General features: G+C 36.5%; 1 protein-coding gene across 5 annotated transcripts in view; it reads left to right on the top strand.

Annotated features, from left to right (window-relative positions):
- Positions 1-11,574, top strand: part of LRRIQ1 (leucine rich repeats and IQ motif containing 1) — a 172,396-nt gene extending 160,822 nt beyond the window's left edge. For 4 of the 5 annotated variants that reach the window (XM_084796360.1, XM_084796361.1, XM_084796356.1 and 1 more), the window contains one exon: positions 3,230-5,087. In XM_084796360.1, coding sequence (XP_084652486.1) covers positions 3,230-3,372 — 143 coding nt within the window. In that variant the 3' untranslated portion in view covers positions 3,373-5,087. Of the gene's footprint in view, positions 1-3,229; positions 5,088-11,542 lie in introns of those variants that run through there. The other variant, XM_084796363.1, reaches the window with a different exon arrangement.
- Positions 11,575-17,427: the final 5,853 nt, after the last annotated feature.

The raw sequence follows: 17,427 nt of genomic DNA, 5'->3' as shown, positions 1-17,427 counted from the left end.
GTGGCAAAGAAGTGGTTTCTTGGAAATAATCTACACTCATGAGGACACATTTTTAGTACAAATGGGAGAGACCAATTGGCTGATTTCTATGATCACCTGAAAATATTCAACAGATTGTTATTAAAAAATAAAATCCATATCAATAATACTGCAGAAAGGTACTGCTAAAATTCCTTTGGCCATATTTTTCTGTTCCTGGAGCTCTCTTCAGTTTGGTATGTCTAACTCCAATATCAATTTTTTGAAGCAGGAATCTTTTGCTGTTTTATTTCCATGTGAGTAAGTAATTTTCGAACAATTATACATTGACTGTATTAAATTGCTTTTTATTTCTGTGTCTCATTCTTAGAGTAATCATGGGATAAAGTAATGACTTTATTATGAGCACCAATACGTGATTCCTTCACAGATGTGTTTTTACTCTTCAATTTATTTTCAATGTTTCTAATGATTTGAGACTTTATATGATAACAAAGACTCACACTAATGCAATGAGAAAATAAACCTTATGGATTACTGCTTAAATTGTTCATTTACACACAGCAAGATAATGAACTCAAGCACTTAACCACACCTAAACTATTGTCTTAGAAAAAAAAAACAACTCTGTGCTCACTGCAATATCGCTTATTTTTGAAGCCTAATGCCCTAGTTGTCAATTCACTAACAGCATACTTCACAATTGCTGTGAATTCATCCCATAATGTTTTCTAAATTGTAGTTATTATTTCCTGACTGAACTACACTAAACAAGGGAAAATTTATAAACAACCTTTGTAAATATAGGAGTTGCACGAGGATAATACAAGATTTGAACACTCACCAGCAAATCCAAATAAAAATGCCAACGTCGTAGTATTAAAAAAATAAATGGGCCATGTGGTAAATTTCTAGGAAGAGAATCCTTCAGAATGCAGAAACACTGTTAGAATTAGACCTTGTTGTTTTAATTCATTCCAATCTAGTTTTTGAAATAATTGTTGCAGAGTGTGTAAAATTGTCTCCTTTTAGATGCATTTTTGGCGTTTGTTTAAAACTTTTATTAAGGACAAAATATGTGAATAATACATGTTGTAATTAGATAGCTTCACACAGAATAGTATTAAGCAATAATATAATAAGCAATGCTGTTGACATCAGTTTTAAAGTTCATACTATTTCTACCTGTGACTTTGGGTAATGCTTGCAACAAATAATTTGACTTAGCTATCCCTATTTGAGCAACACATTTAGCTAGATAGTAATGAAAACCTGCTCACTTTTATTAATTTTATTTTTAATATAAGTATACTATTTCTCAGATGCCTTGCAGTCCCACACTCAGCCTTAGACACACACACACACACACACGTGCACACATGTGCACTCACACACATGTGTATTTATATGTATATATATGAATATATTTTCTCATCAAAACATGCATAGTTTGTTCTAAGAGTTTTAGTTCCTGGAGTGTAATGAGAATTTGCTCTTACTGCTTTTTAAAAAGTCTAAAGTAGACATTTCATCTTGTTATTTGAGGAAAAATTAAATTAGATCTTTCCAAAATAAAACAGTGAGAAAGAGGCTGTGCTGTCAACATACCCCAAGGCATCCTATAGACTTCTGGTTTATTATCAGGGAAATCTCTGCTTCATGCCTGGACCATCACTGTTACTTGAATGCACTCTCCCATTCTGCAGTCTCCCCAACAGGGATAGATTAACACAGGGTAAATCTGGCCACATGTGGAAGCCAACTGCAGTTGTCATTTCTCTGCCTTACTAGTTTCTCTGAGATTGAGTTCAGGGAGTGCCAGCTGAGAAGTTTCTCAACTCCTGAACTGTGTCCTGTCTCCATCAGTCTTTGGTCCTCAGGTAGTAATCTCTTTGTGTCCTCAAAACTCTTTCCTGAAATAATAGGTTTTAGTCCCCTGCCCACCACACTTTCCAGAAATACTTTTTGTAGACTTTCAGGAACATTTGCTCCTTTGCAGACACTCAGTATCTTCTCTGAATTTGTTTTGTCACAGTATTAACACTAGAAAGTAAAGTGTAGCACTCTGCTTGTGAGAATATGTGAAATGTTTTTGAAGTTTCTACTCATATCATCTTACACCAAATTTAAATCGCAAAGCACTGCCCAAGAAGGGATTGCCCTTCTGCTTAATTCTTCTAAATATTTTTAAATATATTGGAATTTTCATTAGAATATATTAACCTAAATAGAAAAGGGTTTTGGAAATTTGTTTTGTTTCCTCTAAACTGATTTAAACATGATGGCATCACAATGGAGAGTCATGTGGTTTGAACCTTTGCCTCAAGCCAGTATTGAGGAAGCCCTGGAATGTGTCTTTCTGCTGCTTTTACAGTGGTTTCCCCCCACAAATACAGCCCTGTTGCTTAATCCCCAGGAGATTTGAAGCAGATGAGCGTAAACCTTTAATAGGATTCTTGATATGGCATCTTGCTGAACAAAACATGCTTTGTCTACTTGCCCATTTCTGCCACTACCAACTGTTTTAACTTCTACTTTTCTATAGGTAATCTATAACTGGTTCCAGATAAACAAATCTTAACTCACCCTCATTTTTATACCACCTGGTACAAAATATCATCACATTTTTATATCATTGAAACACAGCTGAAAAGACTCCTCACAGCACCCTCTAATGTAGCTGTACCCTCCTTCATTTATACAACCAAGGCTCTCAACAACACTGCGATGTGCGTGTCTGTGTGTATGTTTTGCTAGATTGGATCCTATGAACACTCTCAAATTTCTATGTTTAATGTACTTTATAGTCTTCCAAAAATCCTTTGCTATCAAGAAATAATTCAATAATTCAACTTTTTGATCAATTTTAGCATATGGTTTATTTTATAAATCATTAAACCATTAAATATTACCCTTTTAATATAGACATGTATAGATTCATTAAAATGTTTCTTTTTTGCATAGTCTTGCAACATTGAACCTAGAAAGACGAAAAGACCCAAATAGAAAGAAGGAAACAGTGACATCTATTAGATATCTTAGAATTTTCCTTTTATTTACCCTGATTTCAATGTAGGGCAAACTTTTTATTATATCACTTTGTAAATAATAACTCAACAAAAATGTTTTTATAGATTCGGGGATTATAAAATTTTCAAGTACCTGTTATCAATTTAGGAAGACGTCTTACTCTAAAATACAATTTTACTGGATCATGTTAAGTAAAAACATATTTAATATCACTGTCTAGGTGGCTCAAGCAAGGGAATAATTGCACCAGTGATAACAAATACAAGACCGTGTGTTAAAGAGCGCATATCGTTTCGCGACAATCCTCTTCAACTCAGTGGTGGATGGGGAAGTGGCAAAAAGAAGGCAAAATTCTCCACCTAATACTTCCAGCTCCAGCATTCCAAACACACACACAAAAAAAACAAGCATGTGATTCAATTAATTCTATGGATACCTGGTCTTGTTATCAGCTGGAAACCAAGTTTTAGAGTGTTGTGTTTAATGTTTCATTGTGATATTTCATAACGTTTCCTGGGGGCAGTTACCTTTCTTCTCCTTTATCGCTACAGTTTGCAGTTTTTCTTGCGTTCTTGTGGAATGGCTTTACCCCAAATAATTCTTGAGATACTGCAGGACAATTTGTACATACACTTTATGACATGTGTCATAAATATATTCTTTTAGCTATTTAATATAATATGTAAAGGAATTGAGCCCCATTGATATTGTTTATAGAAATATTAGTGAATAATTACTATATTAATAAGTTTGAATGTACCAAATTACATTTCTTAGCTATTTCAAAGATAACTTTTCATTTTTATTTTAAAGCATCTTATAAATTATTGTGTTAATAAAATATATGAACCATTTAATTTAAAATGAAATATATATATTTAAACAATTATCCACCCGATAATTTGGAAGTTTATCCATAGTGTTTCTTTCAAGTGTGTTTTATCCTTGCTTATAAGTGGTAGAAGTGAATTGTGATTATTTAGAATTAATCAACTCATTCACACATACTCAATCACCTTAAATAGTGTTAAAGCACCTGTCAGTTGCCATTTTAATTATTTCAATACTGAAAAGCATTATTTGAAAACATTAGGATATTTTCCTTAGTTACAGACAGGTTTTACTAAGGTCTTACTAGTATGAGGATAATTTTCTCCTACTATCTTAGCATTTACAGTATGCAAAATGTTGCGTTCAAGTCAGGGCTCAGAGGGTCTATTCATGTGCATCTGGACTGCCTTTCACAAAGCTAAGGCCAGGGCTCTCCCGTGACTCTCGTGACTCTCGTAGCTTGCTCTGTGTAATAGGATCCAGTGAGCTTCAGCTTTCCCTTTTGTTTCTCCTGCTCTCCAGTGAATTTTTTTATCCAGAGATGACTAAACAGATTTCAAGATACATTTGTTTAGTTTTTTATCCCTATGTAGTTCTGGAGTCCTGTTGCATTTCAAACCTGTAAATCTCTTCTAACCTGATTGAGATAGAAATGCTAATGAGCCTTGAGCTGTCAATCTATAAAGAAAACATTGATTCCTATGCTTCAGCCTAGAAATTGAGCTCCACGTGTACTTGTTTTGTGAACATTGTTAGATCATGTCTTTGCTAACAATATGCACAAATCAGCATAATGCAGTGATGGAAAATATTTTATCTCAGCTTATTTTCAACTCTGAAGGAGAAAACCACATTAAAGCTGGCATTGATGGGGTTTCACGGTTCATATACCTACCCAATGAAGTGGAAAGACTAGGATGAGAAATGAGATGTTTATTACTGAAGTGTTTTAGTATGGAAAATAAACTTCATAGTTTTTTTTTCTGTAACTTTTGTGATCTTTTTCTTAATATTAGTTTTCAAGATCAGTGGTCTTAAATTGATTGATAAATGTCAGTAAAACCTCTTCTGGATTATGGAGTTTAAATCGGGATATTTTTATAATATGGCTTATTGAGTCTGGTTTAACACTGATCATCCAAAGAACTTTATAATCTCAAATCTGTCAATTGGTGGTACTAGTAGTATATTTGTGTTCATGAAACTAATATATTTTTTAAATTTAATAAAAGTATTTGAACAAAGAATTGTTTCCTTCTGTTTTCTTTAGAAGAGTCTATTTTAGTCCTAAAAGTCTATTTTATTTTTTTTGTCTGTCTGTCTGTCTATCATCATTTACTGTGTGTGTCTCTGCCTCTCATGTTTGTGTGTATGTGTATGTGTATGAGAGAGAGAGAGAGAGAGAGAGAGAGAGAGAGAGAGAGAGAGAGAGAGAGAGAGAGAGAGAGAGAGAGAAGAGGAGAGGAGAGAGGAGAGAGAGACAGAGACAGAGAGACAGAGGAGAAAGAAAGAAGACGGGAGGTGGGTGGTGGGTATTTATGCCAGGACCCATGCATGAGGTCAAAGAACTAATCTGAGGAATCTGTTCTGTCCTGGCACCTTGTGGAATCCAGGATGAAACTCAACTTGTCACTGTTGAGCACAAGTGCCTTTATCGGGCCAGCCATCTTGCTATCCTTTGAGGCATTTTTAAGTTCAAGAAGATAAATATGTAAGCCTGTCTTATCATGTAGCTGACAATGAATGTCACATTGACAGTAGTGGACTTAGTCATTGATGCTAGTCAAGTGCATTGGTCCAATTGACTGTCTCTATGTTCCTGATGTCAGTACACTGGGTTATAATGAGTCCCTGCTCAGAGTCTGGGCCACCAACACCACCACTGCGAACACTGTAAACAACAATGGTCTTAAGCTTCTTGCAAAACATTTCACTTTGGGTGAGCTGTGAACCCCAATTACTGTCTCTATCAATGAGCTGTGCCTACCATTTCCAAAGAGTATGTGTTCAGCAATACCTCTAGCCAAGCTTCTGCCCTCTCTCTTAAATGTATATTAGATCAGCTATTTGTAGGAACCAAGATTTTTCTGAAAGCAAGACATAAAGTGAAAGCCTTTGGTTTAATTTTTTTCCATAGGGCACATAGGAAGGAAACAGCTCCATTTTATTGTTTTTCTGAAACAGATGGATCTCCTTGAGCCTTGTACGCTCAGCTAACTTTGGTGTCTCCCTCAGGGATAAAACAGGCAATGGCTTCATACTCCCACATATTGGATTCTTGTCAGGTGTTTATGTCATCTCTCCCAGTTTTTCTGTGAAACTGAGAAAACATGAACCAACTTAATTAAGATATTTTTAATCCCCTTGTTCTTCCTGGCTTCTGTTTACAATTGCTGAGGCAGTGTCATCTGGGTTAGCATCACTACATTGTAGGTGTCTTCCTAGCACTTTATATCTGAGAGCCAGAGGTTAGGCACACTACAAGTCCATCAGTAGTTTACAGCAGCCTAGCACATTTGCTAGATGTAATCAGGTAAGTAAATGCAAAGTGTCATCCATAATGCATACACCACCAGATTTAATGAGAAGTAGGATGTTTCATAATGTCTGTTACAGAGACTTTCAGGATCATTTTAGGATCCTAATAGAACAAATTTACTCCATCACTGGGAAACACAAATGCATTACAGAGCACATATGTAAGATTCTGACACCCACAGTAAACATGCAAAAATTGACTAAGTTTTTTTTTTATATTCTGTAGCCTTTTATATACAACATATAGGTCTTTCCTCACTATTTACAAGGTTTTAAGACCCTGTATTGTATAACAAACTAACACACACTATATCAGCACCCTGTATGTGTTGGGTCAATCTGTGTGGGTAAGGTTGGCAGAGAGGTTTACAGTGAAAAACTAACAATAATGTTATCTCAATATTACAACGTAATAAAAGGTATAGGATAAGAGAAATTGTATATTTACACACTTATAAATGCATAACTATTAATAAATAAGTCACCAAACATATCCCAAATCAAATACATAAAGACCAAATTTATTATTTTAAACTATGATGTGGATTTGTGGCTTCTATTGAAAGTTATTGGATTCTAGACTGCTCTATCAAATTTTATGTAGCAACAGAAAATTACAAGGAGACAATTTAAGTCTGGGTCTGTTTCTCATCTTTCTGCATCACTCAGATTTGGTCTAACCATGGGTTTTCTATGAACTTCAAAATGAAACCAATATTTAGAATAACTCAATATGATACCCAGAACAAAGTAAGAAATCAAGCCAGCAGTCTCACCCTACTAAGTATTTTGGCATGAAGCATATGGAAGCAAGGAAAAGGGTGTGTCTTATAATGTGACTAACACGTGTTATACTCCTCGCTATGATGGGTCATCTTGGACAAATGGCAAATTCTCTTACAATGTGACTGACATGTGTTACACTCCACACTTTATGGGTCATCTTGAACAATGAAAACCCTCAGAGGCTCTTTTCTCTCCATTAAATGAACAATATAATACACAGCTTAAGGATTATATAAGGTCAAATAACAAAGTATATGACAATCTCCAGGCTCAGGTTCTTGATGGCGGTGTCAACAATAAATAGCGTGGCACAATAAACCTTTTTCAGACTAATTTTTCCAGAGTTAAACCAAAACCTCATTAAGCAGAATGAAGGTGGGTCAATTCTGCATATTGTATTTAATATTTCCATGATGGGACTATGTGCTTAAACTGTCTGTAAAACTTGACTTCTCTAGATTTAAATTGAAGTCACAGAAAAGTGCAAACTTTGAATGCATACATAAATCTTGAGTATCCATTGTTTAAAGCTTGTATAATACTTTGGAACTGTAAAAGTTATTAGTATTTAAATTAATTTGCACTTTTATTTATCATTTGTGTTTGAGTGTGTGTGTGTGTGTGTGTGTGTGTACGTCTCTGTCTGTTTGTATAACTCACATATGTCATGTTCCAAGGAGTCAGTTCTATCCTTCTACCATGTGGAATTCGGATCAAACTCACATCTCTGGGCTAGGTCACAAGAGGTCCTTCCCACTGAACCGTCTTTCTTGCCTCCAAATTAAACATTTCTAATATCATATTAATTATTTTTTCAGATTCAAAATTATATTTATGGAAAACAAGGCTATCCCAGAGCTTATAAGCAATACTTTATACTACAAAATAAACCAATGAAATTCTTCTACAACCAGAGTCCCAAAGGATATGTCATGTAATTTTCTAGAACCCACCTATCTTTTTATTTCTTCCTCTTGCAATGAAAAAATAGCACTAGTTCATCTGTAGGCACAAAAAGCAAATACTATTCACCCTTTGTTTTAATTCTTAATCTTTAGTTGGTATTTAAATCTCCAGTTATATTTTATACTGAGTACAAAAACCTTCCCTTTTGATGTATTAACTTTCTAGTAAGTACTGATGTACATTTAAATACTCTAAGGAATGATCATTTTAATGTTTAAAGAGGAATCTAAATCTGGAAATGAGTTTGTTTCAAATGAGGATGGTAAAGGAAAGGGCATTTTCATATTCTATTTGATTTTGAAGGATGAACTGATGCAATTAAGTCTTTTTTGGTAAAGAGATACAGCCAAAATAAATACTTGCGGAACAATAAACTTGACACATACACAAGGAATGGAAAGCAGAACAAACAAAGGACTTGATTATTGGGTAGAAGTTAGGGTTTCTGGTGTGAAATGGTAGGGAGTTAGTGGAGAGATATAACTAGCAAGGGTAATGATACAGTACAATGAGAGCCAACCAGCTTTTGGTCACAGTGTGGCCTTTATGTGTTTTGTGATTGTTTCTGAAGACAGAAACAGTAATATTCCAGAGCAATATTATTAGTAGTAATCATTGGGATATTTTTGAGACATTAAATATTTTACTGTAATTAATATTAAATCTGTAGGGTTATTTATCCAAAGTCCCTACTCAACGAGTAAGGTGATTCCTTTACTTGAAATTAGGAGACAAAATTCCAGTGATGTACAGAGAACATCATTATCTTTTAAGAATCTGATAAGAGTAGATCTTGTTATATTCTGATGTTCACATCTGATTAGAAAGTTCTACCCCCTTTATGATTTCCCTGACTCCTTTCAGCAGTCTGTGCTGTCTCTAATCCAAGAATGCCTGGGGAAAAGCTAGAGTTTCTAAAAGTATTTGCAAACATTGGGAGGGAAGTATCTTAAACAACAGACACCACAGACTGAAGGGTTGAAACAGCAGTGTTTTACTTTTTATAGTTCTGGATGCTAGAGCGCTGAGAAACATGGCCCTGCTGGACCCATGGCCATGGTTCCAGGGAAGCCATCTTTGTGCCATGTGCTACACACAGTGGGGAAAGGTTTTCCAATCATTCATCCACTCCTAAGGGTAGTAATCTCATCATGAGACCTGGCCCTTTGACCTGATCTCACCTTGATTTCTTCCAAAGACTCCACCTCCAAAATGCTGTCTGGTGATCAACCTCCAACATAAATATTTTGGGGGAAAGAAAAGACAACTTTAGTACAAAGAAACCTCTTAAGGCAATACATTTTCCTCAAAATCTTCAATGTAATATTTTCAGATTCAATATAACAGTTTGACAATGATAACTTATAGAGGAAACTGAGTCCTTGAATGGTAACTGCAGTTGTTTTAGGTTATAGAGATAATTAACAATAAAATAAATAAGACCCTACTACCCTGAGCGACAAAGAGCTCAGAAAATGTATGTCTCAGACAACACCTATGTTTATACCCTAATAAATGAAAGTGGGGGCAAGTGCACTTATTTTTGTGGTGCGCATACTTTGGGACTTAACTTCATGATGCACACACATCCCTCAGGGCATAACAGCATTGTGAAATTTGTTTCCTGTGTATGATTCTTGATCCTTTCCATCTGTCTTTTTTCTTACCTCCCAACTCAGTTTCCCTCTTTCTTTTCCTCCTAGTCCTTTCCCTCCACCTCTCTTCTTCCCCTCTTACCCCCAACCCACCTCTCTGTTTCTCTTCAGAAAAGAGCAGGCCTCCCATGGATATCAACCAGCCATGGTGTATCACACTGCAGTAAGACTCCTACTAAGACTCCTACTAAGTCAAAACTAGGCAACCTAGTAGGAAGAAAGAATCCCAAAGGCAAGCAAAGAAGTCAGAGACAGGCCCTCTTTCCACTGTCAGGAGTCCCAGGAGATCAAGCTGCACCTCTCTAACACATGTGCAGAGGGCCTGGGTCAGCTCCACACAGGCTCCCTGGTTAATTACATATTTATTTTGTTGTTGTTGTTATTGGTTTGGTTTGGTTTTTGAGGTAGGGTTTTTCTGTGTAACAACCCTGGCTGTCACTTTGTAAACTAGACTGGCCTAGAACTCACAGAGATCTGCTAGCCTCTGCCTCCTGAGTGCTAAGACTAAAAGTTTAAGCCACCAAATGCAGCACATATCCTTTTCTGTAATGGTTGAATTCTGTCGCTTTTTCAGCACCCCTTTTCTCATTTAATACCACCATTAATTTATGTGTTGAATGAAGACTGTTGATCCATATTCTCTATTGGCTGATTTTTAAAATTACGGCAAACATTTTATGATCAAACACTGTCCTACATAGCTAAGCATATTAGCTGCCTTTACATTCACTGCCTACCCTGTGATGAAAATTGTCTCTGTTTTACATGCAGTGATAGAGTGATAGAGCTGTTCAATCCTTTTCCCACCACACTCAGCAAAATCTGGACACACGTGCTGTGAGTCTCAATCTACCCCACACATTACTATTATTATTTTGGCTCTGTGGATAAATACATATGAACATGCATTATGATCAACATGTATGTCAAATATCTGTCAATAGGAAATCCAAATGTTATAATTTCTGAAAATAGTAATGATAGAATAACATAATTTTCCCCCTTGGAATCTCCTTCAAGGTTAAGAACATCATTTGCATGACCCAGATGTATCTCTACAACCTCTCTTGTCCAGAAGTGTGCAACTATGAAAAACAGCCCACTATAGCCATAGGGGTCATTACTTGTTAAAAAACTTTTTAATATAAAAATTGATGTTTTCTGATCCAATTCTGTCCAGCAGTTTTGCTCCTGTGTCTGTACTGCATTCATTTAATTATATATAGCATCTATATATAGAGAAGATACATGTATCTTCTCTAGATTAAAAAAAAAACACCAGTTTTCTTAACCATTCTTATGTTAGACTTTTAAATTCTTTTTTGCTCTGTTCCAGCCACTGCAAAAAAAGAAAAAAATTAAAACCTTACTTTAGTCTACAAAAACAGTGTCCAATGTATCTCTCAATGTAAGATTTCTACATAGCGTAATTTATAGTGTGGATCTAAACTTTCTTGTGGGACTAATTTCATTCCTGTTCCTGTAGGGTAAGGGGAATTTGTTTTAGCTTAGCAGCTAAGTCACAAGGTAGATTCAAAGCACCCTAGGATCTTCGATGTTCATACCCTTACAAGCTTTGTTTACTTCTGTTTTTAACCTTAATCTACAACTTTGTGTTTCTCTCCTCTGACTTAATTTTGTCAATATTTCTTTTCCAAACAATTTTTTTATTTTTCTCAGAAATTTTAACTAGTGTATTACAATACAAGGAAAAAAACCCCGTAACTTCACTAATAAGAATATCCTTCGAATTTCAGTGATAGTTTTAATTTGATGTTCATCAACAGTATACCTGCAGAACAGTAAGGAGCCACTATTACTTCTGGAGCTAAGAAGTTGCACGATGAGCTGTAAAGATGCCCTTGCCTCTTACAACTGCTCTGCTTCAACTCTGATGCAAATGGTTAGGTACCCCCAAAAAACCTACATACCTTAAAGGAGACACAGCCTCCTTTATTTCATTAAAAGAATGAAAAATACTTTAAAGTTTCTACCCTTAATTCACTTTGTGAAGATTTACATTTCTTTTAAAATGCTAAGACAGTATTCAAAGTTTTATTAACAAAAAGAATGCAAGATTAAAGGGCATTCTTACTCAAAATAGAATAATGAGTTACTTAGATTTGCTTAACTCGATTCAATTATTGAGCCAATCCTAACACAGAGAAAGAAGGGCTGTATACTTCTCTCTCCAAAAGTAGCACATATGAATCAAATACAGTGTGAAAGAAAGAATTCCAAGAACTTCAATCATAAATGCACACTATTGGAGTTAGGTTCCCTATAACTAATTGCATTAAAGAGATTTTCTTCAACAAGTTTCTTTTAAAATTAAAATCCTCCTTATTATAATGGGTTTGGTATTACACAAGTGTGTGAAACCCAACAAAGAAACTGAAAAGATGTTTAAAGGATTTTTCCCTTTCTTTTTGGTATCTTTAAAATATTCTCACCTAAGTAGTTACCCAAGTAACACTAAATATATGGATTGCCTACTCTAAACAATCAATTGTACATTCAAGTTGTGCGATTTTTAGCATCCATCCTGGCAAGAACCCCTTTATTTTGCTTTGATTTGATTTAAAAAAAAAAAAAAAAAAAAAAAAAAAAAAAAAAAAAGAAGTGCAGCTGAAAAGATGGCATGTTTCCCCGGGGTCCTAGGGCCCTCCACTTTAGTAGAAGACTGACCGCAACTCAGGGCACCCTGTTAAGGTAGTGTCAGCTTTGTTGGGTGAAAAATGACAGAAAACAAATTCGATGATATTAAGACATTTTTACTTTAGAGCAAAATCTTAGAACTGAGGAGGCGAAGCCCCGCGTTTTGCTCTTATGCTAGAAACAGCTTCAAGCAGTCAATCAGGAAACCTGCCTTTCAGCAATGCGGAGACTGCATCTCTCTGTGACCCAGGGAAGTTATGTGAAAGTGGGGAACCAGTCCTTCAACTCACCTCGTCCATCCTTAAACACACAAAACATGCACTAGCTGCTCAAGAGCTACTGTCAAAGGTACCTGCTCCCTCCCTTTAGAAACTGTATCTAAATTTCTAGCAATTTGTGATACAGATTAGTCCTTATTCCTCATCTGTGAAACAAAAAGGGCAATGTCCTTACCAAGGGACGGTTAGACTATCTGTTTGCCAACCTCAATATTTGGATGGAAAGCTTAAAAATGTGTTGCTTTTCCACGAGTTAGACTTTAAAGGGGGGAAAGTACCGATGATGAAATACTAGCAGCAAATCGGTTAACCACTAACTTCTTTCTTGTTCAAGAGGCACTTTCACGTTTTCATTTGGAAGCGAAACTTTGCTCCTTTCGCTCAGAAGAGACACCCATTTTTTAAACAAAGACGCTTCTCTGGTTGTAGGTCACTTTGCCTACATTGCTGGGTGACACCGGGCTGCTTTTGGAAACCTAGCCTCCACTCCAGATGATATGGTTGTCACTTGGCCACTCATAGCTTCCTGGGAGGGTATTCTGTCGTGGGAGGTGGGGGCGAGTCTCACTCAGGTGAGCAACAGGTGTTGATCCACCTCAGCGAAGCAACAAGCTCAAGGGCAGTTTGGAAACTATAACCCGATAGCTATGGCAAGCTGTCAGGCTGCGTTGGCTACCGGTGAGGGATTGGGCTCAGGACGCAAAGTTCTGACAGGCAGGGATGCTGTTTGCAGCCCTACTTGCCGAATCTGGCTCCCACAGACGCGGAGAACTTTGTTTTACCAGAATGTCTACTTAGGAAACTCTGGAAGTTAAATCTCACTGACCCAAATTCACACCAGAGATGCTGCAGTGAGGGGCAGGGCCCGTTTAAAGGGGGAGGAGAGTGCCTTTTGAGCCCTGTTTTTCTCTCAAGTTCTATACTGATTTTTTTCCAAGGGAGCTGTTACACTCACCTTTTTTCTCACCCTCTAGAAATAAATTCTGGTGTACTGTTCTTCTTTTTCTTGTTGTTGGGTTTATGAAGCAGGAAGCACCATGGTAAAGAAGGTGTTAGATTTCCACTGAATGCCATGCTTACCAAAGAAAACTAAACTTATCATCTCAGCTTCAAAACCCTGCCCTGTTGTGTGGAGTCAAAAGTACAGGGATGAAGGAGCACGGTAAGTGAGGTATTTAGTCAGGAGAACGGTTCTCTTTCTTTGAACCTGCCCTGATTTTTACCTATCTGGCTTACCCTGTTGGAACTGTTTTAATAACCATGGACTTTACACTTAACATAGTTTAATTCTAGTGCAAAGGAGAAACATCTGCCACTTAGCTCAACATCTATACTGTGATTTTTTTTAAGTCTTCACATGAAAGGATAAAAAACGTAGAGTATATTCAAAAATAGCTTCCTGAAAACAAGCAACGTCTGCCTTTAAGATATACCCTAGAAATCAGTTTTAAAAACTCAAAATACGCTGAATAAAAGTTTAAACAAGTTATTTACCAAATATAATATTAGGAAGCATGCTTCAGATGATTAATAACTCACTAGTGCGATTAGGATGATTTATTGACTGAGTTCAGTTGAGTTTATTCACCATTTAAAGGTACAGATGTCATGTGAAAACTCCAGCAGTCCTTTATAGTCAGAACAGTTTTTTAACAGTTAACACAATTCTAGAGAGAAATGGAATTCACTATTATCCTTAACATAGCTATTATATTTTATATAATAAAATAATCTAGTATCATTTAGCTACTATTTATGAACTTATAATGAAATACTTTTTAGTGAGTATAAATAAATCGAAGTATTTGTACTAAAGGGGAGAATCATCACCTGGTGTTTTTTACACTTAATTTGGATGCTGTAGAACCAGGGAACTGAGCTCAATCCCATACCCTCTCTTTTGAAAAAAAAAAAAGTCAACTATGTGAAAAACTGTTACCCGAACCAACTGAAACTCAAGAACAAATAAGTATATCTTTCCCAGAACTCATGAGTTGCTTTGAAATAGCAAGTAATATTACCACTGAAGTCAAAATAAACATAATCCATCGTGTCCTGGGGCTTCACAGCAGCACACTTGAAACACTTTAAGATTCATTTAAGGCATTGTTGTGTAAGATTCACTGTGCCTCGAGCAGGGCATGCCCCACACTTGTCTGTAGATCTATAGGCAAGTTTTTCAGGGGTTATTATAACTTGAGACATATTTTCAATATCCCCTTTCTCTCTGTCTCTCGCTGTCTCTCTGTCTCTCTCTGTTTCTGTCTCTGTCTCTGTTCCTCTCTCTCTCCTCTCATCTCCCCTTTATCACTTTCTTTCTTCCTTCTCTCATAGTCTGTGTGTGTGTGTGTGTGTGTGAGAGAGAGAGAGAGAGAGAGAGAGAGAGAGAGAGAGAGAGAGAGAGAGAACTACCAAGCTACTCTGATGTAATATATGTATTTCTGCATCAATTGTCTGTAGAACTGTGGCAAGGCTGAAGACAAATCCAGGGAATGAGCTCAGCAGCAAAGCACACACAAACAGGAGGCCACCTGGCTTCCTGCCATGATACATGACATTCAATTATTTCAGTACTTTTTCATGAGAGTTTCTCTCTCACCAGCTCCTCCTCCCCTCTCTAGGCCATTGCTTTTCTACATTAGGGATACTTGCTTGATTCAGTGTGCATAAAAGTCCTCCAATCCAAAGCTTCACTTACAAGGCTTAGACTCTCTAAAATCAGAATGTGTTAAAACTAACATATTTGGAATTTTATATTGACATACCCACTATTACTGTATAAATGTGACATTTCATTTAATTGGTTGAGAAAGAAACTAGGATGGTCCACACATTGACTTTTCTATGGCTTTGATGTAAGTAAAAATATTTTTCATTTCCAACATTCAGATTACATTGTATAGGGAAAAGAATCATTCAAAGCAAGTTTAATCTGTAAAATTTGTCCTCCTCCTCCTCCTCCTCCTCCTCCTTCTTCTTATGCATGAGTCAAATTGTTCTTTCTGGTCTGTAGCTCACCTGAACTTTTAATTAGGTACTCCTGAAGAAGAATCTAAAATAATCACGTTAATAGAACATTAAAATAGTTTTAGCTCATGTGTTTATTTTTACATTCATTTCTTAAAGGGAAATCAAACAAAAAATACCCAAATAATATTTCTGTATGGGAAGCTGCCATGTTAGGTGTGACTTGAGAAGGGAGTAGCAGTTATACCAACAACCATGGAACAGTGCCAGAGGAATGACAAGGTTTACAATAACACATGATAATTACTGGGGGGGGGGGGAGAGAAAACAATCAAGGCCTTAACCCAAAAGACTCTTCTTAACCCTTTTCATCTCTTTGTTTTCTTTACTATTAGCATTCCACCCTTAAGTCCTCCACAGGTGCTGAGCCTCCACCAAAGGCTATGAAACATCCCAGGGATCCAAAACTGCTGAAATCTTGAGATGTTCAGATTGTCTTCAGGCTTAAAAAAAAAAAATGATGGCCTGAAAAATTCTGTGATATCTTATCCTCAAACTTCAAATGTGAAGAAAGCAGGTAAGAAAAGGGTTGCACAGAAACTCTTATGACATTTTGGGTTATGTGAAAAGATGAGAATCGATTCCTGAATTTATATCACAAGTTTTGAATGTGCAAAGAAATGTGCAGAGCTGGAAAAGTGAAATAGAAACCTGGGGATGACAGGCTGAGGCTGACAGTGAAGGAAAAAATGTCACCTAAAGCCCTGACTTAAATGACTTAGTTCTTCCTTTCCACTTGATTCCTGGCTTCAGATGACTTGAATCAGGGGGAGTTGGGATGGTGCAAAGACCAGAGGAAGCCAATTTTAAAAGTGAGTTGTTTCTCATGCTGGAATGTATGTAGAGTGAGAGCATTTATCAAAGTGTTTCAGTCTATTTCCAATGTTATATCCCAAAACATTAGTTGAAATGAGCTCCTATTTTACTTCACCTTTTTGTGACTTACAGAAACCACTCAATCATTATTGCCTTAATTAGTATTTTAAATTTACTATTAATGCTGTAGTGGCTAGGGTTGTATCATTAGTATAAATTCTATTGCAACCTATCAAAGTCTATTTAATGCAGCTCTTGGCAACCAAAGACCCAGATTCTTGCCAAAAACTGCAGATTATGTATTCGTTATGGGAGTTTGCCATTAACTATCCCCTCTGTTATGGACACATGTGGTTACATGTCACAAAACACACAGATTTCAGGGATCTGAAGTGGGTGGGCAACACCTTGGACCTCACCCCTTGAACCACCTCGGTCAAAAGTGGGTTTGGGTAATGGGGTGGAAAAAGCTTCCTAGGTAGCAGTTGATGTGCTGTGGGCTACACTGAAGTTTCCTCCTTGTCGGACCTCTATTGGTATACAAATACTGGAGAGCTTGTATCATATGTCTTTGATTTAAAAGACACCGAATGTTTTTCAGGGAATTTGGGGCTCCTAAAACGCATATTTATAAACAGACCGACATAGCTCCATTACATAGCTAAGTTTATAACTAGGAATTCTCTGCATAGTTCTTCATCAGTAATAGAAGAGTTTGCTGCTGTGAATATTTTAAAGACCCTGTCAAGTGCCAGCTCCTTCTTTCCTCTGTCTCTTGTTTATTAAGGTAAAACTGACTTTCAGAATACCTAGAGGTAAGGTAGATTTAAAAGGAAGAGCGAAGATATCACGCAAAATCACCA

Source organism: Acomys minous (genome assembly GCF_964271855.1).
Source record: "Acomys minous genome assembly, chromosome: 9".
Lineage (NCBI taxonomy): Eukaryota > Metazoa > Chordata > Mammalia > Rodentia > Muridae > Acomys > Acomys minous.
Note: the sequence above shows the minus strand (reverse complement) of the source record. Positions and strands in the feature narration are given on the sequence as shown.